This window comes from Molossus molossus, unplaced genomic scaffold, assembly GCF_014108415.1.
Source record: "Molossus molossus isolate mMolMol1 unplaced genomic scaffold, mMolMol1.p scaffold_m16_p_22, whole genome shotgun sequence".
NCBI lineage: Eukaryota > Metazoa > Chordata > Mammalia > Chiroptera > Molossidae > Molossus > Molossus molossus.
In genome coordinates, this window is record NW_023425358.1 from 36,447,413 (window position 1) to 36,472,316 (window position 24,904).

The 24,904-nt window shown below is 55.7% G+C and overlaps 1 protein-coding gene across 5 annotated transcripts in view; it reads right to left on the reverse strand.

Moving 5' to 3' along the window:
• Positions 1-24,904, reverse strand: part of SCARB1 (scavenger receptor class B member 1) — a 62,444-nt gene that overhangs the window by 21,226 nt on the left and 16,314 nt on the right. For 3 of the 5 annotated variants that reach the window (XM_036276580.1, XM_036276578.1, XM_036276579.1), the window contains exons 2-6: positions 9,100-9,257; positions 8,225-8,366; positions 5,413-5,616; positions 2,320-2,415; positions 258-373 (exon numbers count right to left, since the gene is read on the reverse strand). In XM_036276580.1, the coding sequence (XP_036132473.1) occupies positions 258-373; positions 2,320-2,415; positions 5,413-5,616; positions 8,225-8,366; positions 9,100-9,257 (716 nt within the window). Of the gene's footprint in view, positions 1-257; positions 374-2,319; positions 2,416-5,412; positions 5,617-8,224; positions 8,367-9,099; positions 9,258-16,117; positions 16,271-22,478; positions 23,000-24,904 lie in introns of those variants that run through there. The other 2 variants (XM_036276582.1, XM_036276581.1) reach the window with 2 other exon arrangements.

Here is a 24,904-nt window from a genome sequence, read left to right on the forward strand (position 1 = left end):
GCCCCTGCAGCCTCGGTGGCTTCCTGCCCACCACCACCACCTCCCCAACAGCCACCAGCAGCCTCTCTGGGCCCTGCAAGAGCGGCCACGGCTGGCGTCTGGCTTCTCCGCGGTGCAACCCAACAGTATCTGTGGGGGCGCCGGGGGCTGGCGAAGACACGGAGAGCCGAGCCTCTTTCCCAGGGACGCCAAGAGCCACTTGCTCAGGCCGTGCAGCAGACCTCCCTCTGCACCCAGGAGGCCCGGACGCCGCTCACCTGCAGGCCTCGGGGCTGTAGAATTCCAGGGAGGACTGGGGCGTCATGAACGGTGCCCACAGCTGCCCGGAGGTCCCGTTGATCATGTTGCACTGGTCTGAGTGCCAGAAGCTGACCTGCGGGGACATTCAGATGTGGTACTCAGGACAGTCCACCGCCACAAGAATGCAGTGGGCTCTGAACCCCTGGCCAGAGCTGCGACTTGACAGTGCCGTCCTGGGACAGAAGCCAGTGCCCTCGGAGACACAGCCTGGCACGGCGGGAGGCGAGCAGCCTGCTCCCTGACAAAGACCCTGGAGCGTGCCACTTGGCTCGGGGCTCGGTTACCTCACCTGTGAAATGGGTCTGTCACGGGCACCTCCACAGACACAGCGAGCGGGAGAGGTGGGATATTGTCACCCTCACCTCTCAGAGAGAAAGTCACCAGACACTTCCTCAAAGCAGACAAAGTCAGCAGGTGGCACGACAAGGGAAATGTGTTAAATCGTCTTGGCCCCCAGGACAGCTGAGAACAGCAGCTGCCTGGGGAGTGACACGGGAACAGAAAACACACACAGACTCTTCCCCCTGCCCTCGGCACGTTCGGAATGTTTCCAATCGCGTGTACGAGTGTGTCTTTATATTGAAAAAACAGCCCTGGCCGGTGTGGCTCAGCGGTTAGAGCGTCGGCCCGCAGCGCAGAGAGACCCGGGTTCGGTGCCCACTAAGGGCACGTGCCTCGGTTGCAGTTTGTCCCCGGCCCTGGTTGGTCGTGGGGGTGGCAGCCACTCGATGTGTCCCTTTCACATCGATGTTTCCCTGTCTCTCTCTTCCTCCCTCTCCCTCCCTCCCACTCTAGCTGAAGATAATGCAAAAATGTCCTCAGGTGAGGATAAAAAATATATATATATATATATAGAGAGAGAGAGAGAGAAAAAAGTAAGTTACAGAGAACTTTAATGCAACTGGGACCCCCATAGCTCTGCACACCGATGGGGCGGGACCGTGCCCGGCCCGCAGGTCTTCGTACCTATGACCAGTGAGCACCTGGCGCCCCGCCGCCACGCCCTGTGAGGAAGGGCCGCTGCGGCGTCGGAAGCAAGGAGCATCCCTGCCCAGCGGAGGACTTCGCTGCGTTCAGAGAAGAAAACCCCCAAAGCTCTCTGTCTGCACAGAGGGGTGCACGCGGACACGCCAGGCAGGAAGGGCACCCCGGCCGATGGCTGCGGTTTCCTCTGTGGTTGGGGCTGGAGCCGGGCGTGTGAGGACGGATAAAACACACTGTGTCTGTCTCGACTGTCCCTTGTTTCAATGTGTCCTCCTGAGCTTCTAGTGTAATTTTATTTTGTTTTTGTTTTTTACTCAATGTCATCTTCTAATGCAATGCATGGTGATATCATCGGTGTCATGTTTTTTCAATGTTTTTGTGAATTAGGAACCACAGGAAAAAGAATGACTTCTTGCCATTTGCGACCACACGGGTGAACTTAGAGGGTGTGATGCTCAGTGAAAAATGTCAGACAGAGAAAGGCAAAGACCCTAAGATTTCACTTATGTGCAGAATCTAAAGAACAAACTAAATGAACAAACAAAACAGAAACAGACGCATAGGTACAGAAAGGAGACAGCGTGGCCAGCGGGAGGGGGCTGGGGGCGGAGTGGAAAAGGTGAAGAAATGGAGAAGTGCAGAGTGTCAGTCACAGCACAGCCCCAGGATGTAAAGGACAGAAGAGGGAACACGGTCAATAATGTCGTCATAACTATGGACGGTGCCAGGTGCGTGCCGGAAATATCAGGGGACCACTCTGTAAAGCGTACGACTGTCCGAACGCTATGCCATATCCCTGAAACAAACACGAAATAATAGTGAACGTCGACTGTAATTTAAAAAAAATAAAAGAAACGCAGTTTCCAGTATACACTTCGTACTAAATATGTCCGCTTCCTCTGCCGCACCCACCCGCCCATCCAGAACCAAGAGCTCTGAGCCTTCACCACGGGTGGCACTCCAACTCCGAGTTAAAGAGAAGGAAGGTGTGCGGGGCGGTGACCAGGTGGCCCCGCCGTCCCCTCCAGGGCTCACCTTGCTCAGCCCGTTCCACTTGTCCACGAGGTGGATCCGGCTGAAGTTGCTGATCCCCGTGAACACGGTGAAGAGCCCGGAGTTGGAGTTGTTGAGCTGCAGATACAGCACAGAAGAGCATGGTTACGCCTCGGGATGGGGCCCTGGCCAGTTTGGCTCAGCGGGAGAGCATCAGCCCATGAACTACTGAGTCGCGGGTTCGATTCCAGCCAAGGGCACGTACCTCGATTGCAGTTCGTCCCTGGCCTTGGTTGGGTCGTGTGGGAGGCAACCAGTCGATATGTTTCTCTCTCTCTTTCTCTCTCTCTCTCTCTCTCCCCCCCTTCCTACCACACTATCTGATGATAAATAGAAAAAAATATATATCCTTGGGTGAGGATTTTTAAAACCCCTCGGGATGGGGGCAAAGGGACCCACGGGCTGACCCTCAAGCCCGCCCGTCTAGTTCCAGGCTGGTCCTGCACCTGGGACCAAGAGGAGGAGGAGGAAGAGGAGGAGGAGCAAGAGAAGGAGGAGGAAGGGACTTCCTAGGAGGACCCCCTCCTGATCACACAGCCTCCCTCCTAGAAAGTGTCCACCTTCTCCTTCTGACTCGGGGAGAAGCTGGTTCTCCTACAGGTGAGTGGCAGGGTCACCTCCCACCCCCAAACACACACTTAAAATAAAGCATGGTCACGTCACCTCCTCCATCAATAAAAAGGAGTCAGAACTGGCATGTCACCTCTGGGGGGGGGCAGCTTTAAGCCAGGTGCATGCATGTTTCACCCACATTTCACCATGGACATGTCCAACGGCACCCTCCCCTCACTGAGTCCCTGAGTGACCACAAAGAGCTGAGGGCTCCCTGGTCACCTACACTGGATACAAGCAAGAAATACACCTTCACTGTGGTAAGCCACTGAAGTCCCGGGACTACCTGTTATACAGCACAACTCGCCTATCCTGACTACAGGACCCAATCCGCGGTGAGCCCCAGGCTCGGGCACCCCTAGAAGCAGGTCTCTAACGCCAGGAAGGACATGCAGAGTACAGAGAGATGAGCGAGTGCTGACTAGCGTCTAGGGGCACTGCACCCCTGTGCGGAGGCCGTCTGATGGACCGCGCAGAGCACCTCAGGAACTCAGAGGGCTGCTGGCTGGCTGAACGGCTAGATCGATACTGACTGGGTCGGCCACAGACTCCAGAGCAGGGCCGATTCCAAGCCTGGCCCTGGGATCTGTGTGCCGTGTCACCTCTCCATGCAGAGCTTCCCGGGCCCATACAGCCATAACGAGGGGGACTACGGAGACTCTACAAAGGCCCTGGGGCCCGGCCCATGTGGCTCAGTGGATTGAGCATCGTCCCCTGGACTGAGAGGTCCTGGTTTGATTCCCGGTCGGGGCACATGCCTGGGTTGCAGGCTTGATCCCCAGTAGGGGGTGTGCAGGAGGCAGTCGATTGATGTTTCTCCCTCGTATCAATGTTTCTACTTCTCTCTCTGAAAAAAATCAATAAAAACATTAAAAACAAACAAACAAACAAAAAAGAGGCACTAGGACTATTAAAAGAATTAAGTGTAAAAACTGCTGAGTGCAATCCTGGGACACACTAAGAGCTCAAATGCCAGTCCTTTTATCATTACTGTTATTATCATTAGTACATGCTCATGCAAAAAGATACTTATAAATAATTATAATAGACAAGGTATATCAGAGACTGCTAGTTACTACTCAAAACCTGTTCTCCCCTTTCTCCTTCATAACAAAACCCAAAACTTATGCAGCATCAACTCACCCACTGAAAGACTATATTTCCCAGCTTCCCTTGCAGCTACGTGTGGCCACATGTCTAAGTTCTAGCCACTGGAAAATAACTGGAAATTGGTTTTTTCCCTCCCAAAGAAGGAGACAGCTGGAACATGCTGTTTTGGCCCCAACTTCTCTACCTACCCCCACCACCCATCACTCCTTCCTTCCTGCTATGCTGTCTGGAAAGTGGATGTGATAGCTGGTGCTCTTGCAGCTATCTTGGACCATGTGGTAATCTTGAGTATAGAAACCACAGCCTAAGGATGACAGAGCACAGAATTAGGATCCTGGATCCGTGAAGAGTACAGAGCCACCACACCACCATTGAACAATCTCTGCTGGGCTGTTGGGTTCCCACTACACATGGTCAAAAGCAAATTATAGATATGCTAGTGACTGCAACAACCTTCATTTGTTTGCAAGTTTACAAGATGCTTTTATGGAATCATGTCACTGCAATCCTGCCAAATTGCCCACACACCCAGAACCAGTCAAAACTGTTTTAAGCATCTATACTGTGTCAGGGACAGAATCATGATTTCTCCCTCCTACTTCCCCCAACAACATATCAGCAGACCCCAAAGAGGAGGTTGAAACTGGAGCGACCCTGAGGGCTCATTAAAACCTGTTGTTGAGCCCTGGCCGGTTTGGCTCAGCGGTTAGAGCGCTGGCCTGCGGTCCAGAGAGACCCAGGTTCGGTTCCCGCTAAGGGCACGTACCTCGGTTGCAGTTTGTCCCTGGCCCTGGCCCTGGTTGGGTCGTGCGGGAGGCAGCCACTCGATGTGTTTCTTTCACATCGATGTTTCTCTCTCTATCTTCCTCTCTCTCCCTCCCACTCTATCTGAACAACAACAACAAAAAAAAAACCTGTTGTTGAAGGAGCCAAAGTGAGGGTCAGAGGACAGAAATCAGATTCTACAGTAGACCATGGCTCAGGAGATCAATCACAGACCCTACCAGGTTACCAGGGGTCAAGATTAAGAAAAATCAGGCAGCTCAGATCAATGCTACCGTTGATATTTATGATCTGCATCCTCATCACCCATTCTCCCTTCTTCCAGCAACAGATGCCAGTTGTCTAAGTTTCTCCCCATTCACATCATTTGAGCCTGGATCAAACTGCACCTGAATCCATCCTTAGAGTTTTCAGCTATATGAGCCAATAAATTCTCTATTTTACTTAAGCCAGTACAAACTAGGTTTCCTGCCATTTACAACCCATAGCCTCCAGGGCTCCCCAGCCAGCTCCAAAACCAAGCTGGTACCTTGTTTCCAGTTCCTGAACTTCTCACTGGGCCATACTTACCTCAGCAAATAGCCCGAACTTGCCCTTCATGGGGAACTTGTCTGGGAAGTATTTGTGGATGATGTTTAGGATGGGGTCATCATAGCCCCACATGATCTCGCCCACAGTGCGGTTCATGAAGGCGTGCTGGCCAAAGGTAGTGAACGCCAAGGTCAAGAACACCTTCAGGGACATAGGCTTGTTCTCCATCAGCATTGCTGCACTCTGCAAAGCAAGGGGACAGCATGGCTCAGAGGCTGCACACGGTCAGTCCATGCTCCTGGACTTCAAGCCAGACCCCAAAGCAAACAGCCCGTCCAGGGAAATGTTTGAGCTGAGGAAGGGCCCTGCTGTGGGCGCGAGGGGTGGCTGGGACACCCAGAACCATTCCCTGTCCCTCCGGTAACAGACCCACATGTTCTCTTGGATTCATGCTAAGTTCACCCCCAGCCCCAGAGACAGACACATGGCTCAGGCCCAGCCAATCAGAAACATTCCTCCCTCTAGAGGTGATTGGTTTGGAAAAGTGTGTGTGGCCCCATCAAAACCAATGAGCACAAGAGTACAACGAGCTGGGGCTGTGGGGTGGAGAGGGAAGGTCCCCTGCCAGCCTTGAACCTGGGGTGTGCAAGGCCGTAGCCACCCAGATGGGCCGATCTGCCAGAGCATAAAACCAACACATCTGGGCAACACTGCTTGCACCCTGGATCAAGCTGCACCTGAAACTCACACTACCCCTGTCCTTGCAGTAACACGAGCCCATAAACTCTCCTTTTGCTGATGAAAGTTTAGAGAGCCTTTTACTGTCACCTCGTTCAAAAAAAACTCTTCATGGAGACTCTACTCTACTCCCTGATCATCTCTCCCCAAACACTGGGTGCTTCAAACATCTGCTCTACCCCACATGTGGGTGTTTAGAATACAGGTGAAATTATGTTCTAATTTTTGCTTTCTTCTGGAGATGCCATCTTGGTGCTTGGTTTATTTATTTTTTTAAAAAAATATGTTTTTATTGATTTTTTTTTTTCCTAAGGGAGAGAGAGAGACAGAAACATCAATGTGATAGATCGCTGCCTCCTGCACTCCCCCTACTGGGGATCGAACCCGCAAGCCAGGCATGCGCCCTGACCGGGAATGGAGCCAGGACCTCTCAGTCCAGGGGATGACGCTCAGTCCACTGAGCCCCACCGGCCGGGCTGGTTCATTTTTAAAGGCACCACATCTGAAATGCTGTCTCCACCTGCAGGAAAGTGAGCACAGCCGGCACTTCCCAGAAGATGGGCGGCGGAGGTCTGGTCCCATGGGAACTCACCAAGGTCTCCTCAACATTAAAGGTACTAAACTCACCCTTTTCAAACATCACAAAAGGGGTCTGGCCGGTGTGGTTCAGCAGTTAGAGCATGAGGCCTCGGACCAGAGTCCCAGGTTCGACTCCGGTCAAGGGCACGTACCTCGGTTGCGGTTCGGTCCCAGGCCCTGGTTGGGGTCGTGCAGGAGGCAACCAATCGATGTGTCTCTCTCAAATCTATGTTTCTCTCTCTCTTCCTCCCTCCCACTCTATCTGAAGATAAATAGAAAAATATCCTCTGGTGAGGATTTTTAAAAAAATAAAAGTTACAGCCCTGGCCGGTTTGGCTCAGTGGTTAGAGTGTCGGCCTGTGGTCCAGAAACCTGGGTTCGGTTCCTGCTAAGGGCACGTACCTCGGTTGCAGTTTGTCCCCGGCCCTGGTTGATTGTGCGGGTGGCAGCCACTCGATGTGTCCCTTTCACGTCAAAGTTTCTCTCTCTCTCTCTCTCTCTCTCTCTCTCTCCCCCGCTCTCTCTCCCTCCCACTCTATCTGAACAAAAAATGGAAAAATGTCCTCGGGTGAGGAAAAATAAATAAATAGATAAATAAATAAAAGTAACACAAGGATCTAGAATAAAATGGAAGACACTGGCACCCCCTGGCCTCCGTCCTCCCAGTCCCTGCCCTGCAGCAGCCCACTGGGTCTGTGCGTCTCCTCAGAGACCGTCAGGCGCTAACAATGTTTGTACATTTTAAATGGCTGGGAAAAGCAGAAGGAGGATATTCCAAGCAACCCAAAAATCATGTGAAACTCACATGTCAGCAACCATAAGATAAAGTTTTATTGGCACACAGCCACGTCCCCGTCGTGGTCTTTGACAACAGAGCGGAGGTGCTGCGGCAGGGGCGGCGGGGCCGAGGTGACCAGCCCAGCAAACGCCCTGGGCACGGGGCTCTGAGGGGCTCCCTGGTGGACGGCATGTCCCACGCGGCCATGTGCTGTCACAGCTTGTTTCGGGGAAGGAAGCGGGTCTGTGGGACTCGCCTAGGAGAGGACTCTGGGAGCTGGGCGTGGCCGCCACCCTGTCCCACCCCCTCCGGGTCTTGTTCTGGGTTATGTGATCCGCTCAAACACGTTGCAGCCATGAGCAGGGCCCCGTGCTAGGCCCTGCCCGCCCTCCTGGCCAATCAGCAGCCCTGGGGTGGTCCCAGAGACCCCGACACACAGGGCAGGCAATCCAGCTATGACTGTCACCTGCACAGAGCAGAGACCCTGCCCACACCCTCCCCCAAGTGCCACCGACGATGACAGGGCCTGAGGCACCCATGCAGCCCCACACTGGTACCTGCCTTTGGGGGTTCTGTCAATGGAAAAGGAAGGGCAGTGCCTTTGGCCGGCGCCCCTGAACCAGACACCAGTGGATGTGCCCGGGCCACTCGCTGGACTGAAAACGTGGCCCTGTGAGCCCCCGGCTGCCTCAAGGATGCCTGGCGGGGAAGGGGACACGCGAGGGCAGGGAGCGGCACGGCCGCGGGCAGCCTCACCAGGACCAGAATGTTGGGCATGATGATGTAGTCGCTCTCCAAGCCGCTGGACTTGTCGGGCTGGAACTCAAAGGTGCGGTACTCGAGGAAGGACACGGTGTCATTGTCATTGAAGGTGATGTTGGTTTTGCGCCGGTATTCCCTGTGGAGAGGAGGCCGGGGGGTCCTCAGATGTCCGTGTGCACCCCAACCTGCCAGCCCCACTGCGGAGCCACCCCCGCCTGTCCTCCTGCCACCTGCCCACCATGGAGCATGGGGCCAAGGCTGTGTGACGCTCATCAGCCACCCAGGGAGCACCTCGAAGCCCGACATGTCCCCTCCACCTGCCAAGCCACCTCTGCTCACACGTCACCTCCTCAGAGACAGCCCACCCTCCAGGCCATCTCAGACCTGAGGTGCAAGCACCCTCCACACCCCTAGTACCACCCTATCACTACTCTGTGATCTTACTTATTCATTTTCATCTGATTCCCCCCAACTCGAGTGCAGCACCCCAGTGTCTTTTTGTCCATATCTGGGTCCCCTGTGCCCAGAACAGTCACAGACGTCCACCAGGTGCTCAATGGATGTGTCCTGAATGAATGAATGAGCGAGCGAATGGATGACTGAGTGGGCACATGAACGAGTGAGTGGGTGAATGAGTGAATGAAAGTGGATGACTTAGTAAGTGGATGCTTGCCGCTGACTCTGACTGGAGTTTCTGACTCCCAAACCTTGAGCACAGTTGCGTTTTCATCCCTGATTGCTCTTGATGCCCAGACCCCCTCACTTCCTGCCCTGTGCCTGGCCTGCTTCTGAAACAGTCCCTGAGGCTCGGTGCGCAGCCCCCCCTGGCGACTCTGAGACCCACCCAGCCAGGGGACCTGCACCCTTACCTGTACACGTAGGGCCCGCGCTCCCGCACCTGCGGCTTCTGGCCCCGGAGGATCTCTTGGGAGTTGACGATGTCGAAGAAGTAAATGGAGAGGTAGAAGGGGATGGGGATTTCCTTCCACATGTTGAAGGACAGGCTACTGGGGTCGATGCGCACATTCTGGGGGGCGAGACAAACATGCCCATGAGGAGGGTGACCAGGGCCCCCAGCGCCCACCCACCTGCCACGAAGCTCCAGAGTGACTGCCCAGAGCCGGCCTGCACCACCGAACCTCAGCCCGTCAGGGAAGGGGCTTGACACGGTTAAAGTTCATAGGTAATCCAGTCGAGTTGGTTTTTTCGGTGTTTTAATAACCACGGCCTGACCGGGGGATCCTGGCGAATGATGGGAGGCCCTGTGCCCTTTGAAAGGAGACGGCTGCTACCCTGCAGCACCTGGGGCTGAATGTATCACTCACTCATCCAGCAGACACTCGCCAGCACCCGCCGTGGCTCAGCGTATCACTCACTCATCCAGCAGACACTCGCCAGCACCCGCCGTGGCTCAGCGCATCACTCACTCATCCAGCAGACACTCGCCAGCACCCGCCGTGGCTCAGCGCGTCACTCACTCATCCAGCAGACACTCGCCAGCACCCGCCGTGGCTGAGCGTATCACTCACTCATCCAGCAGACACTCGCCATCACCCGCCGTGGCTGAGCGTATCACTCACTCATCCAGCAGACACTCGCCAGCACCCGCCGTGGCTCAGCGTATCACTCACTCATCCAGCAGACACTCGCCAGCACCCGCCGTGGCTCAGCGTATCACTCACTCATCCAGCAGACACTCGCCAGCCAACCGCCGTGGATGAGGTATCATCCACTCATCCAGCAGACACTCGCCAGCACCGCCGTGGCTTCGGTATCACCTCACTCATTCAGCAGACACTCGCCAGCACCGCACCGGTGGCTAAGCAGTAATCATCTCACTCATCATGCAGACCTCGCCAGCACCCGCAGTGGCCTCAGCGTATCACTCACTCATCCAGCAGACCACTCGCCAGACACCCGCCGTGGTATCAGCGCATCAAACTCACTCATCCAGAAGACACTCGCGAGCACCCGACCCCGTGGCTGAGCAGTATCACTACACTCATCAGCGTAGACTACTCGACCTAGCACCCGCGTTGTGTTCCTCAGCCGTTCACTCACTCCATCCAGCCGACACTCGCCAGCACCCGCCGGGTCGTTCTCAGCGCTATCAAACACTAATCCAGCCAGCCATCGCCCCGCACCCGACGTGGCCTCAGCGTATCACTCACTCATCCAGCAGACCACGTCTGCCAGCACACCCGCCGTGGCTCAGCGCTATCACTCACTCATCCAGCGACACTCGCCAGCACCCGCCGTGGTCTCAGCCGCATCGACTCACTCATCCAGCAGACACTCGCCAGCACCCGCCGTGGCTCACGCAGGTCACTCACTCATCCAGCAGACACTCGCCAGCACACCGCCGTGACTCAGCGCTTCCTCACTCATCCAGCAGACACTCGCCAGCACCCGCCGTGGCTGAGCGTGTCACTCACTCATCCAGCAGACACTCGCCAGCACCCGCCGTGGCTCAGCGCGTCACTCACTCATCCAGCAGACACTCGCCAGCACCCGCCGTGGCTCAGCGCATCACTCACTCATCCAGCAGGCACTCGCCAGCACCCGCCACCTGCCAGGCACTCGTCTAAGAGCTGGGGATAGGAGAGTGAACCAGACAGACCCGGGTTCCTGGCTCTGTGGGGCTTTTATTCCACGGGGGGAAGGCGGGGTCGAAAATCATGGGAAACATGTGCTCCGTGGCAGAGGGAAGAGGCCTGCATTCTGAACGGCCTGGTCGGTGAACTGTGTGCGTAAACCAAACACCAAACCGAAACAGAACCCAAAGGCAGTGAAGGGGAGCACAGGGATCAGTGGGGGTAATTCCATGTAGAAGCAACAGGCAGTGCAAAGGCCCTGAGGCAGGGAGGTGCTGAGACAGAGTCTAGGGACAGCAAGGAGGCCTGGGTGGCGGGAGCACCGCCTGTGCGGGGCACAGTGGGAGATGAGAACGAGAGCTGAGTTCCATGAAGAGCCAGAAATACAGAAACCTAAATGAAACCTCCTCATGGATAACACTTGGCAAAAACTTGGTTTTCCTAAAAGGCCAAAGGAAACAGGCCTGAAACCCACACAGTGAGTCCGACCGTCAGATACACTGACCTCTATCTCTGCTTCTCCCCCCGCTCTGCGGGTCCCTGCCCAGTGTCACAGGAAGTCCCCACCCACCCAGCGCCACCCCATCCACCCACCCCTGTCCTGGCCACATCACCAGCCCCTAGCAGGCTCACAGCCCCTCAGAGCCCAGGCCAAATGGAGTGACCAGTCCATCAGACAGACGCCAGTGCCGCAAAGCTAGGCATCTGGGGCGGCTTGGTCACAGCTGCCAACATCTGAACACGGCCTTCCAGGACAAGGACAGTCCCCAAGCAGTCAGAAGCAGTAGGCAGGGGCTCTGCAGGAAGCAGGAGGCTGGAGCTGGCCAGACAGGCCCCATGTCCACAACGGGGAAACTCTGGGAGGAAGCCAGACCCCAGGGCCATTTGGGCCAGTCAGTCCCTTCTGAATCTGTGTTACCGTCTGTACAAAGGGCTGGTGACCCTAGTCTCAGCAGCAGCTCATCTGACCTACATAATATCTTAACTTTTTTTTTCTTTATTGATTTTAGAGAGAGAGGAAGGGATAGGGAGAGAGAAATAGAAACATCGATGAGAGAGAACATGGATTGGCCGCCTCCTGCATGCCCCCCACTGGGGATCAGACCCACAACTTGGGCATGTGCCCTGACCGGGAATCAAACCGGTGACCTCTTGGTGCATGGGTCCATGCTCAGTCACTGAGCTACACCGGCCGGGCTGACCTATATGATACTTAAATGGAGAAAAGTTGGCCCTGGCCAGGTAGCTCAGTCAGTCAGAGCTTCATCTCCATACATCAAGGTTGTGGGTTCGATCCCTGGTCAGAGCACATACAAGAATCAACCAATGAATGCATCAATAAGTGGAGCAACATACTGACTCTCTCTCTCTCTCTCTCTCTCTCTCTCCCCCCTTCCTCCTCTCTCTCTAAAAAAAAAAAAAAAAATTAAATGGAGAAAAGCTGAATTCGTGCCATGACACAGAGCCAGGAGCCAAATCGCACAACTTCAGGCCAGCTGGCCCACCAGCCACCCTGAGGCCATGCTGGGTCATCTCCTGAAGCGGGGTAACCTCCCTGTGTCACAGATAGGGAAACTGAGCCCAGCGAGGTTGGGGGGCTCTCCTGGAGGGTCCAAACCAGGCAATTCCCCCAGCCTCTCGGCAGAGCCTGGTGAGTAGAATTCAGACCTCAGCCTGAAGGCTGTTGGCAGGGATGGGGTGTCACCAGGATGGAAATCCTCAGATTTTAACCTGAAACAGGCCCTCAGGGAGGAGCGACAGGGGGAAGTGGTCTCATCACGTCTTCTCCACCGTCCATGTCCTCACCCACGGAAAAGACACCCGCGGGGCTGGTAACTAGTGGTCCTGCCTGTCCTGGCTTCCCTTGGCATGCTCAAGGGAAAAGGCGACAGCAAACTCAGCGTGTGTGCATGGGTGTGTGCGTATGTGTGCATGCGTGTGCAGGGTGTGCGCACGTGGGTGCATTGGGTGCGCGTGTGTGTGCATGGGTGGGTGCATGGGTGTGCATGGGTGTGCGCGCGTGTGTGCATATGTGTGTGTGTGTGTGTGCATGTGGTAGGAACACACACAGATCTACCCTCTTAGCAAATATTTAAGTAGACAGTGCAGGACTGTTCACTGCAGCTCTGCAGGGTGCAGTGGATCTCGGACGTACTCCTCTTGCAGAGCTGAAGTCAGCGGTCATAGCAGTCACACAGGCGGGGAGGAGGCCTGTGGGGGCTGGCGGGTGTCTGCATGGACACAGCTATGGCTTCGCGGGCTCAGCTCAGCTCCAAATGCAGCGAGGTGCACACTTTAATGGGTTACAGCGTCCCTTTTGTCAATCACACCCCCATAAAATGGTTTAAAAAACAAGAACAAATAACCATTTCCGGCTCCTGCCTCCCTCCCGTGGCCATGTCTCTTGGCAAAGGCAGCAGGGCCCAGAGAAGCCTCTGGAACCCCAGAGTCCTGTTGTGTTTTCCTCCCTCGCTGGCCTACTCACCTGCTCTGGGGACAAATCAGCCAAACTAGGAAATAGCAGAGAAAGCTGTGTGTGTGTGTGTGTGTGCGTGTGTGTGTGTGTGTGTGCGCGCGCGCGCGCATGTGTGTCTCCAACAGAAGGGGATCCGGGGCTCGAGTGCCACAACATCCCATGGCTCTTGCCCTCATGCAATGTCTGATGACCGGTGCTGCCGTTGGGCTGGGTGACGGTGGACAAGTCATTGATCTTTGCGCCTCGGTTTTCTCCTCCATTCAATGGGCGTGATGACAGTGCCCACCCACAGGGTTGGCGTGAGGTTTAAGCGAGTTCACAGAGGTCAGGCGCCTACAGCAGGGCCTGGCAGAACCGGGGACATGTAGGTCAGCCGTGCAGTCACCAGGCTCCTCCTCCCCTGCTGCCGCCCCCCACCTCAGCGGGACCAGACTTTGCAAGGCTCTTGATTTGCAGGGCAGCTTTCTCTCTGCCGCACAAGGACAGAGGCACCTGGTTACATCACTTTGGCCTAAGTGTCTGAGTCTATCCCCGCCCCCACCCCCAAGGTCAAAGATCACAGCCCAGAACACAAAGACTGGGAGAGAGGGAGGGTCAAGGCAGCTCGTGGATGCCACTCCCTCTCACCCATCTCTGGACAGTCAGGAAGGCCCAGAAGAGGGGGCCTGTGAGCTGGGCTTTGCCAGGCTAAGAAGACCGGAGGGGGTTCTTGGCCAGGACTCAGCCTGTGCACAGGTCAGGAAGGAAGCCGGCAGCAGCATGACTTACCTAGATGTCCGCCAATAACAAATATGCTTTAAAAACACGTCTTAAAATAACCAAATGTCCATCGACGGATAAACTGCCATGTACCCAAACAACGGAACACCATCCACGAATAAAAAGGAGCCAAGTAGTGATAAAAGCTACACGCAGTGAGCCTCACACGCATATGGCAGGTCTTTTAAAAGCCAGGTACAAAAACGACACACTATAGCACTCACTCCTATGACATGCTGGAGAGAGGAAAGCCACAGAGACAGACACCAGCCAGGGCTGCAAGGGGCTGGGGGCAGACAGGGGGAGCCGGCTGCAAAAGAGAGGCAGAGGACTATTCGGGGTGATTACAACGTCCTGTGTATTGACCTCGGTGGCCACGCAGGTGCACTGTATACATTTGATAAAACTTATCAAACTGTACATTTAGAAAGGATGAATGCTATGGGTGTACCTTGAAAACACTGTGCTAACATTTTTTGACAGGTTAACTGAGATATGATTCAGAGACCATACAATTCACCCATTTAATGTGTACAGTTCAATGGCTTTGGCATAGTTAGAGTTGTGTAGCCATCAGAACATTCCATCACCCAAAACAATACACTTCTCTCCCCCAAGCGCCTGACCACCACGGATCTACTGTCTGTCTCTATGGATTTGCCTTTTTTCAGATACACAGAATCATACGAGCCTTCAAATACGTCCATAGGACTATTTCTCAAAAACAAGGAGGCACACAAGACCACACGTGGCTTCTTTCACTCAGCACAATGTCATCAAGGCCCATGCATTCATTCATCCATTGTGTGTGTCGTCTGAGGAGTTCCAGCCAGTATATGTATCCTCGCCTTATGGCAACCAAAATCGAGAGAGAACATTTGCACCATGCCTGTTACGGAGGGGTGTGTATGAGCACACCAGTGGCCAAAAGTGTCCATCAAGGGATAAATGGATACAATATGGATACAGTCAACGCAATGTGATACAGCCTTGAACAGGAGAGAAATCCTGACATCTGCTACAATGTGGCTAAACCTTGGAATCGTGGTGCTGAGTGAAAGAAGGCAGACACACAAGGACAAACACTGTGGGTGAAGTGCCCAGAATGGCAAAGCCACAGAGACAGGAGGCAGGCTGGTCATTGCCAGGGGGGGTCACTGATGAACACATATGGGTTTCCTTTTGGGGTGATGAAGATATTCTAGAACCACAGAGGGTAATGGTTGCACAACACTGTGAATGTAGTAAATGCCACAAAGAATAATATACTTTTAAATGGTTCAAATGGACAGTTTTATGGGCGCTTTTAAAAAATTTTTCCCCCTTTTTATTGAGTTTATGGGGGGTGACACTGAATAACAAAATTATGGACAGTTTTATGTTAAGTAAATCGACCGCAAGTTACAAAAATAATTAACAGCACATTAAAATGAGGTATTTCCCAAAAGATGGACACAAACTAAGTCACAGGAGAAAACCAAGTTCGGGCAAAGATGAGGGGACACGGACACACATCTTTGTTCGTGGCGCGGGTCAGCACCCTAGAGAGCGGTGAGGGCATCCTCACGGGGTCTAGAAGGCGAGCTCAGCTTGGACAATGCAGTGGCCCCCTGCTCCGCAGTGTGTCCTCAGCACAGAACACTGGCTTCCACACCCCAGAGGGCACATCTCAAAGACAGACTCATGACTGAATAGAAGGCAAGCTCCAGAAAGACTCAGTCAACACTGGCCTCTTGGCCTGAATTTCTCAAACACAAAATAATGTGTAACATTTTATTTCGTGAAAGTAAACCTAAAAGCTGCCATCTCAACACTGGTCTGCAAGCTCCCCGTCTGGTCTCTCCAGACCCCACATCCTGTCATTGCCCCTGTCACTCAGCCCACTCTTGCTGGCCTCCTTGCTGCCCCAGGGCCTTTGCACTGGCTGCCCTCTCTGCTTTCAATGTTCTTCCGGAGGTCGCCACAGGGTCCAATCTCTCACCCTTCCCAATCTCTGCTCACGTGCCCCTTCTCAGGAAGGCCCGCCCTATTCGCTCCAAATTCCTGAACTCCTGTTACCTGCGGTCTTGCTCCATGGTCCTGTCACCTTCCAACATACACTGGAATTGATTATGTCTGCTGTTCATCTGTCTTCCCAACGAGGACAGGATTCTCGTCTGCTCTGTTCTTTGGTGTCTCTCCGGGGCCTAGAACAGTGCTTGGCGCCCAGCAGGCACGCAGCAGATGTCTGCTGAGTGAAGGAGAAAGTGAGCTCAAAACGAGCCCAATCAACCAGGCAGCACCGAGCGAGCAGTTCTGCTACTGTCTGTGTGTGTGTGTGTTCGCGGCTCGTAGCCACGTGTACATTTTTTTAAATACGCAGAGAGTATGGGCCTGTTTGGGGCCCAGCTTGGGCCGGGGCAGCAGCTCAGTGAACGCGTGATGGGGAAAAACTGAAAATGTCATACGTATTAAAATGTTTAGCTATTAGCCTATTTTTCAAAGAAGTCAGTCCTAAAAACTACAATTTTAATAAAATGTTCTGGCTCAGTAAGCTGCAAACTCACAGGCCAGACCACAGCCTCAGGACTGAGGTAAACAAACGCTGAGGCCCAGGCACCATCCCGTCCGAGGGCCTGTGGGCCGGGGGTGGACCAGCCCGCGCTGCACGGAGAGGCCCGAGCGGGGGGAGGCCCGGGGAAAATACTACAGCCGGGTGCAGAGTGCCACGACCTTCATGTCAGAGGGGGCCACCCAGGGAGGCTTCTGAGGAGGTGACGTTCGAGCTGATACCAGAAAAGTTACAATCCCCAGAAAACACGTTTTTTTAAAGACATCACACTTGGATGCCTCACTCAGTGTGCCCTTTTCAGCAGTGGGGTCTTTCTCATCACTCACTCACTCGACACCCACGTGTTCTTTGCTCTGTCTGAAGGAGCCCAGAGCAGGACTCGAAGCCTGCCGCCTGGTCACCCGGAGGTTCCACACTGATCGCATGCGGAGTGGGTGATATTTGGGGTGAAGAAGGAGACCCACTAATTCCACCTGTAATTCCTTTTTTTTAATGTGGCTACTAGGACATTTCAGATCACAGTTTGCACGACATTTCTATGGTCAGTGCTGGTGTGGACAGATCTGATGGGACCCCTCCTCCATCACTTCCTAGCTGTGTGGTCTCAAGCACAAGGCTTCCCACTCAATGCCTCAGTTTCCTCGTCTGTAGAGTGGGAGGGGTGAGAGCCCTACTTGGCAGGGCCGTGGGTGAGACTCAGAGACCGTGCACAGCGAGTGTGCACTGCAGGTACTTATTATGAGGTAGCTGTAATTGTCACTGGGCTCCCCAGCACCTTCGAGTGTGAACTCCTGTTCTCGGCGTTCAGTGCTTCATGTCCTCCAACATGAGTCCACCCTGGGAAGGCCATCCGTTCACTGTCTCCCGCACACACCTCTCTACTCCGGCCTCCCACAATTCCAAAACCCCGCCCAGCAAGTGCCACCTCCTCCGGGAAGCCTTCGGGAGCTCCCTACAGGGAGCCTGCTCTGATCTAATTAAGACCCCAGCTCATTCTCCACACAATCACACCTCCCCCCCCCCCATGATAGATGCTGTGCTCGGAATTGAAAGTCGTGAAGATGAACAAGAGAGGTCCCCTGTCCCCGAGAAGCTAGGGGAGACTCGGGGAATAGGAAAATCATACTGACCAACTGTACAACTAAGAAAACACTTCTGCCTACTTCACCTTGTTAAATTCTCAGAGGCCCATTTCGCGGATGTGGCCGCTGAGGCTTAAAGTACAGATGTCTCCCCGAGGTCGCGGGTGCAGGCGGCCCAAGCCTCGGGTTCTGAATCCACACGCAGGCCTGCACCCTCACACTTCTCTACCAGGCCTTCCCACTGGGCTCTGAGCACAGGTCACAGCTTAATCATCAACCTAACCCGAATTACAAAACCTAACTCATCGCCCAGTGATAACAGAAAACAAGCTCCAGAGGAAACACCTCTGACCAGAGGAGCCAAGAGGTCAGTTCGCCCATGCAAGGTCCAGTTCTGGACAGGACCGGACCCTGTCCACCCCAGACTAGCCAGCAAGTCCCTTACCACCCCCTGAATCCCAGGGCTCCAGAGGCGTCCCCAGCCCCGCGGGGCCTGTGAACTCTGAGATGACTGCAGCCTGGCTGATTCAATCTGGGACTGGACCGCGCCCTTGGCTAATGTTCCAAGTTCTTTAGATTTTAAGGTGCCAAGAATAAAAGGAAAGCCTTTGATAGGAAACCCAACTACACTGAGAGTCAACAGGGTGGGTTGTTTAAGCTGAGGTGAGTGATCCTTGACTCCTCCATTTCCCTCCCACCCAGAGCCTGCTGGTCAGCAAGTCTTGGCCTCTCTCTCTCTCTCTCTCTCTCTCTCTCCACACCTGAAATCTGCCCCCTTCTCTCCAGCACCACCGACACCCTTCATTGCTCGCTTGGGCCAGTGCAGTACCTGGTCTATTCTCTCCTCAGAATCAGATTGATCCTTTTAAAAGATACTCTGATGGTGTCATTGCCCTGCTCAAATGCCTCCCATGGCTTCTTATTTATCTCAGAATAAAATCCAAATCCGTGACAATGACCTCCCTGTAGTCACTCCAATCAAACCTCCCTTTGCCAGCCGCCTCGCTCATTCTTCTCTGGCCACACTGGCCCATCAGGCACACTTCTGTCACAGGGCCTTTGCACTGACTGTGCCTCCGGGGGCCATCTCCCCCCACACCTCTGCCCACAAAGGTGACCCCCGACTTCTCAAGCCTAAAGTCACCTTCTCAGTGAGACCTTCCCTGAACAGTCTTCGTTCTCTCAACAATATTTACTGGATGTCAGGCTCTGCTCTGTACCGGGAGGCTGTAGCAGCAAACAAAATGAACAAAAAGATCACCCTTTCTACAGTAGCCCTTCTCCCACCACGTTCTTACCATCACTGTGTTCTGTCTTCCTGGAATTATCAATATCAGAAATTCCTATGTATTTGTTGACAGGTCCCCCTTCCCGCTGCCTGGACTGCAGTCATGATGGATGGAGCTAGAGCAGCCACCTTGGATCACGAGGCAACTTTGAGAATGGAAGTCACACACAAAGGGTGATAGAGCAGAAAGATAGGAAACGAGATCGCTGTGACTTCATGGGGCCACCCCACCAGCCCTGGGCAGCCTAGACATCAGAGAAATGTCAACTGATCTCACAATGAGATCCTACACCATACACCAGAAGGGCTAAAGTGAGAAAGACTGACAATAACAAATGTTGGCAAGGAGGTGGAGCAACTGGACAGCTCACAGCTCGCAAGCTCACACGCTGCTGGTAGAGGGGGTGGGCACAGTGCTATGGAAACATTGTAGCATCGTCTACTGAAGCGGAGCTCCACTGACACAATGAGCATCAGGAGAAATGAACACAGACCCACACAGGTGGTCCAGGAAGGTTCTCAGCAGCTTCACTCATAAGAGCCCCAAACTGGAACCAACACAGGTGTCCACAAACAAGTGGATGGAAGGATGGCAAGAGGTGGCACATGCCGACCCTGGGGGCCACCTAGCAAAGAAAGGGAGTGGACAGCAGGGACCATGACGTGGATGAAACAGAAGCACAATGCTGACCCACAGCAGCTTGGCCCGCAGATCACTGTGGGCGGGGTTGACGCGCCTTCCATAAGCAGGTGAGCGCGGCGAGGGTGCGGTGCGCTGCTGGGTGCTGTCGGGGTGCGGGCAGGAGAGCGGTCCACCCGAGCCGGGGGATCGTCGCACATGTGTGCTCCTGTGGGAAAGTCCAGTGACCTCTACACCTAGGGCTGGGCACTTTCCTGTATGGATGCTCCAGTTCGATTTTTTAAAAAGACAAAAAATTAAAGCAAAATGTTTTGATGCTTTTAAGACATCTGGCATACCCCCGAGGTGCCGGGGCCCCGAGGCCCAGCAGTGTCCCGTCAGACCTGGTTTCCGGAGCTCTCGCCTGCCCCCAGGGCAGTGAGGAGGCTGCGGGGCACCCAGGAGAGAGGAGAGGCCTGGGGGCTCTCCCTGCAGCAAAGGGACCCCGCCCTATGGCCAGGATGCTGAGTCCTCCCCCTCCCTTTTGTGGAGCCCTCTTAAAGGTTCCAAACAAGACAAGACACAGGGCCGGACACACTGCGGGTGGCTTCCTTCAGGCTGCCCAGTGGGGGGCCTTTGTTCTCACTCGGGGACCCCTGCAGAGCAAGCCCCTTCCAGGCTACAGACACACCAAGGCCACCTCCTGACTTCTAAGACCAAAGGACAGCCTGCTTGCTGGTGACAGAGGGCGTGGAGCACAATCTGAGGCACACCCCAAGAAGCACTCAGCTGGAACACCCGCGGGGCTGAGGGGCCCTGGAAGCCTTCTCCGCCGCAGCTGGAGGTCACCAAAGCAGGCCTCAGAGAGCCAACGGCCCACGGGACAGAGGGAGGGGAGCGAGGGCCAGAGGTCTCAGGAGTTTGGGAGTCCTAGGGCCCAGGAGGCTCCTTAGCTGGGCAGGGACCAACAGACCACGAAGCCATACTTCCTCAGACCCCAAGAGGGGCAGGGCCCGGGGGGCGGCTCCAGGGGGTTCCTGAACCCTCACACCATTCAGCACCTCAAAACCTCCGCCAGACCCCGGAGCTAGTGTGGTGACCGCAGCATTGTGGCAACTGTGGGGGAGGGGGTCCTGCTCCCTGTCATTGTACCTGTCCCAAGAGCGGTTTTCAAAGTGTGGCCCCCGACCAGCAGCCGCAGTATCACCTGGGAACCGGACAGAAGTGCAGATTCTCAGGCCCCTTCCAGACTGGCCTCCCTCCCTCCCTCCCTTCCTTCTTTCCTTCCAACCCTGTATGCGCACTCAAAGCTGGGGAGTCAATCCGACAGCAGCGAAGCAGAGGACGTGTTATTCACGAACGACTCACACACGAAGGGGAGAGCCTAGCGCACCAGGTCTTCACTGACGCTGGCGTGCGGACAGGACACGCGGGGACGGCAGGGGCTTTGGGGTATCCTCAGACAACACGCCCTAAAGCAGAACACAGGCGGGTGCCACAGCCCAGCAACCCCGTCCCCAGCTGTGACCGAAGGGAAAGGAAAACACACATCCGCACAAGGACGTGGTACACACATGTCCCCAGCAGCCTTGTTCCCGTGAGCCCCACAGAGGGACCCTCCACAGCGATGGGAAGACAACACGGGTGACTCTCATATGCCAGCGTCGAGCCAGAGAAGCGAGCCGCTGCCGTGTGCGTCCACGGCGCTGAGACCGGGCGGAACCGAGCTCTGCGCCGAGACCAGGCAGAACCGAGCCCTGCTATATGACGACACGGAACCGAGCCCTGCGTTGAGTCCAGGCAGAACCGAGCCCTGCTGTATGATGAGGCGGACCCGAGCTCTGCGCTGAGTCCAGGCAGAACCGAGCCCTGCACTGCGACCAGGCGGAACCGAGCCCTGCGCTGAGACCAGGCGGAACCGAGCCCTGCTGTATGATGAGGCGGACCCGAGCTCTGCGCTGAGTCCAGGCGGAACCGAGGCCTGCACTGAGTCCAGGCAGAACCGAGCTCTGCGCTGAGACCAGGCGGAACCGAGCCCTGCTGTATGATGAGGCGGACCCGAGCCCCGCGCTGAGACCAGGCGGAACCGAGCCCTGCTGTATGATGAGGCGGACCCGAGCTCTGCGCTGAGTCCAGGCGGAACCGAGCCCCGCGCTGAGACCAGGCGGAACCGAGCCCTGCTGTATGATGAGGCGGACCCGAGCTCCGCGCTGAGTCTAGGTGGAACGGAGCCCCGCTGTGTGGCGAGGCTGTCCTGGGGAGCAGCAGTGCACACGCCATGCCCGGTCATGGACATACCGTCTGTGGCAGCTTTGCCCTCCGGCAGCAGAGCCGAGCAGCCGAGACAGAGCCCATCTGGCCTGCGAAGCCAAAAATATGTCCTCTCTGTCCCCTGACAGACAAAGTGTGCAGAGCCCTGTCCCCTCGGTGGCAGAGCAGAGAGGAGGAAGAAGCCTGGCCTGGCCTCTCTGAAGATGGCACCCAGCGTAACTGGGCCACAGGGCCTATTGCTACATGAGCCACGCTCAGCTGGCCTGGGCCCCGGCCCAGGGACACACGGCAAAGCTGGCCAAGGTCGGGTCAACCGGGGCCACCAGGGTCACGCCTGCAGGAGCCAGGAGCTCAGGGCTGCTCCTTCAAGGCTCCGTCTGGCGATGTTCAACCTCTCTAGCTCCTGGCACACAAACTAACTGCTCAAAGTCTGCCGCACACCAGCACAGACGTCTTCGCCAATCTGACGAATAGAAATAGGTACGATTTTCATTCCCTCACACAGGGCGGAACCTTTGTGCTGGCTGCTGTCTTTGTTTTATTTGACAGGGAACGAGGTCAGTGCCCCTGACTAAACAGTCAGGTACTGCGTATTTTATACGGCTCACCGGCTGAAGATCGCTGAGTTAATCTTTTGCAGGAGGCTCTGCGGGCTGTCGCTTCCCCCAGCCATGGGTCTGGGCCCTCGGGTCTACCACCTACAAATCCAGTCCACGCCGCTGGCCGGGCCGGCCCGACTCCTGCGAAGGTCAAACCCCATCACACGTTTTGTAAAGTGTGGTCGAAGACTCGTGGCATCAGGTGACATTTTCCAGGGCACGCCGGTGGCAGGAAGCACGCATGCGCTGTGTGGCCACAGCACCACCCATGCCCAGGACTCTCTCATCTTCCCAGACTGCAACTCTGTATCATTGAACGATGAGTCCCCATCCGCGCCTCCAGCCCCCGAAACCACCAGTCCACTTCCCATGAACCGGGCTCCTCTCCAGCACCTCCTGTCGGTGGAACCGTACGGGATGTGTCCTTTGGGGGCTGGTGTTTCGCTTAGCATCATGTCCTCCAGGCCCGGTCATGTTGAATCAAGTGTCAGAATCTCCTCCCTTTTTCCTTCTTCGTTTAGAGAGGGGAAGGGAGAGGGAGAGAGGGAAAGGCTTCCCCCCTGGCGACGGTGAACAATGCCGCCCTGAGCACGGGCGAGCCCGCAGCCTTCCAGACCCCCTGGGCTCCTCGGGGGCGTGTCTGCAGCTGGAAATGCTGGGCCGCACGCTGGCTGTTCTCAGTGTTTTGAGGAACTGAGAGCAGCCAGTTTCCCGTGGCAGCTGCACATTTTACAGCCCCACCCACCGTGCCAGGCTCCGATCCCTCCACGCCCTCGCCAGCGATTTTCCTCATTTGATAGTAGCCGTCCCGCTGGGTGCGAGGTGCTGTCGCGTGGGGTTTGACCGGCGTCTCCCGGTGACGAGTGCCGCTGAGCTGCTTGGCCTGTGCTCCGGGTACTTGTTGGTCTCCGGAGGAATCTCAGCAGTCCTTGGCCCACTTGTTAATTGGATTGACCTGTCCTACCGAAAATGTAAGACCAGATTTAAGGCCCACACTGCTCCCCGCCCAGTCGTTCTATCTTGGGAAACAGCTCCCTGTCCATGAAGTCCCTCAAACAGAAGTCGGGAGCCGTCCTATTTCCTTCCCTCACACCCCGAGCCTGGCCCATCAGCACCCCTGCTGACTCCCTGCAAAAGAAGGCTCAGCTCCGTTCCCTCCTTTCAATTCTACTGCCGCACCCTGGCCCGAGCCATGGTCCTTTCTGCCTCCACCCGGCCCCACACACTCCCCTCTGCCCACAGCAGCCACGGGGCTCCGGTTCTTCCCGGCTTAGGACCTTCTCTCGGCTTCCCAAGAAACTGAAACCAAATCCGAACTCCTCACCTGTGCTACGCGGCCTGGTCCTCTCTCCCGCTCACCGCCCTCCCTGTCACTCCTCCCCAGCCCCAGGGACCTGTCTCCTCTCCCTCCAACGCATCAGCCACTGCCCACCTCCGGGCCTTTGCACATGCTGTGCCTCCGCCTAGCGCAGATGGCCCTTCTCAGAGAAGGAGGCCCCTCCCCACCAGCCACTCGACGGCAACTCATCTGCCTGTTCCCTTCTGAGTGCCCCCTGCACACGAGCAACAGCCTCTGGAGTCTTCTGGGCGTCTTTACCCGCTTGTCCACGGCCATCCTTCCTGCTAGAGCATCGGTCCCAGTCTGGTGTGCCCACGCCTGCAGCTCCCACGCCTGGCACAATGCCCCGCACAGTAAATGTGCTCAGTAAACCTGTGTAGAAGGAATGAGGGTCCTTCCTTCTCATAACACCATCTGGCAGCCCGGAGCAGATTCCGCACGAAGGTTGGTCCCATCCGTCCGCAGGGACGATCTACAGAGGAAGCCACTGAGGGGCCCTCGGCTGACGCTCCCGCCCGTCTTCCTGGAGCCTTCCCGGCCTCCCCGCTGCGGCTCGGCCAGACACACGCACAGAGAGAAGTCCAGAGATGCTGCAGGAGTGTGAGCCTGCCTGTTCTCGTGTCCACAGCCAGGAAGAGGGTTCAAAGGCAGCCCCAATCCTGGAGTTAAAGGACAGCTCGAACCTCAGCTGGACTCTGTCCCAGCCCCGTCCTTTCTCCCTCCCTCCACCAAGGACACGGGTGGCCACGGCTGCTGACGGCTCTGCCAAACTTATCTGGTCTCCCCAGCCACTATCACAGCTGCCGGGGCCCAGGAAGCGTGAGGTCAGCGACGTCAGTCCTCACGTCTTGCCGGAGGACGGCGAGGGCCAGGCAAGGACAGAGGGAGGGGAGCCTCCCTGCCCACCCCCCACGCTGGGTCTGCCCCCCCACCCTGCTTCAGGTTCTCTGGACACCACCTTTATCGACACCCACACCATCGGGAGCTGGTGATGTTCTAAGCACTTTGCTCGCTGAATCCTCACGACATCATCCCTCCTTACAGACAGGGAAACTGAGTCTCAGGGAGGCTAGGCCACTGCTCAAGTATGGCTAGA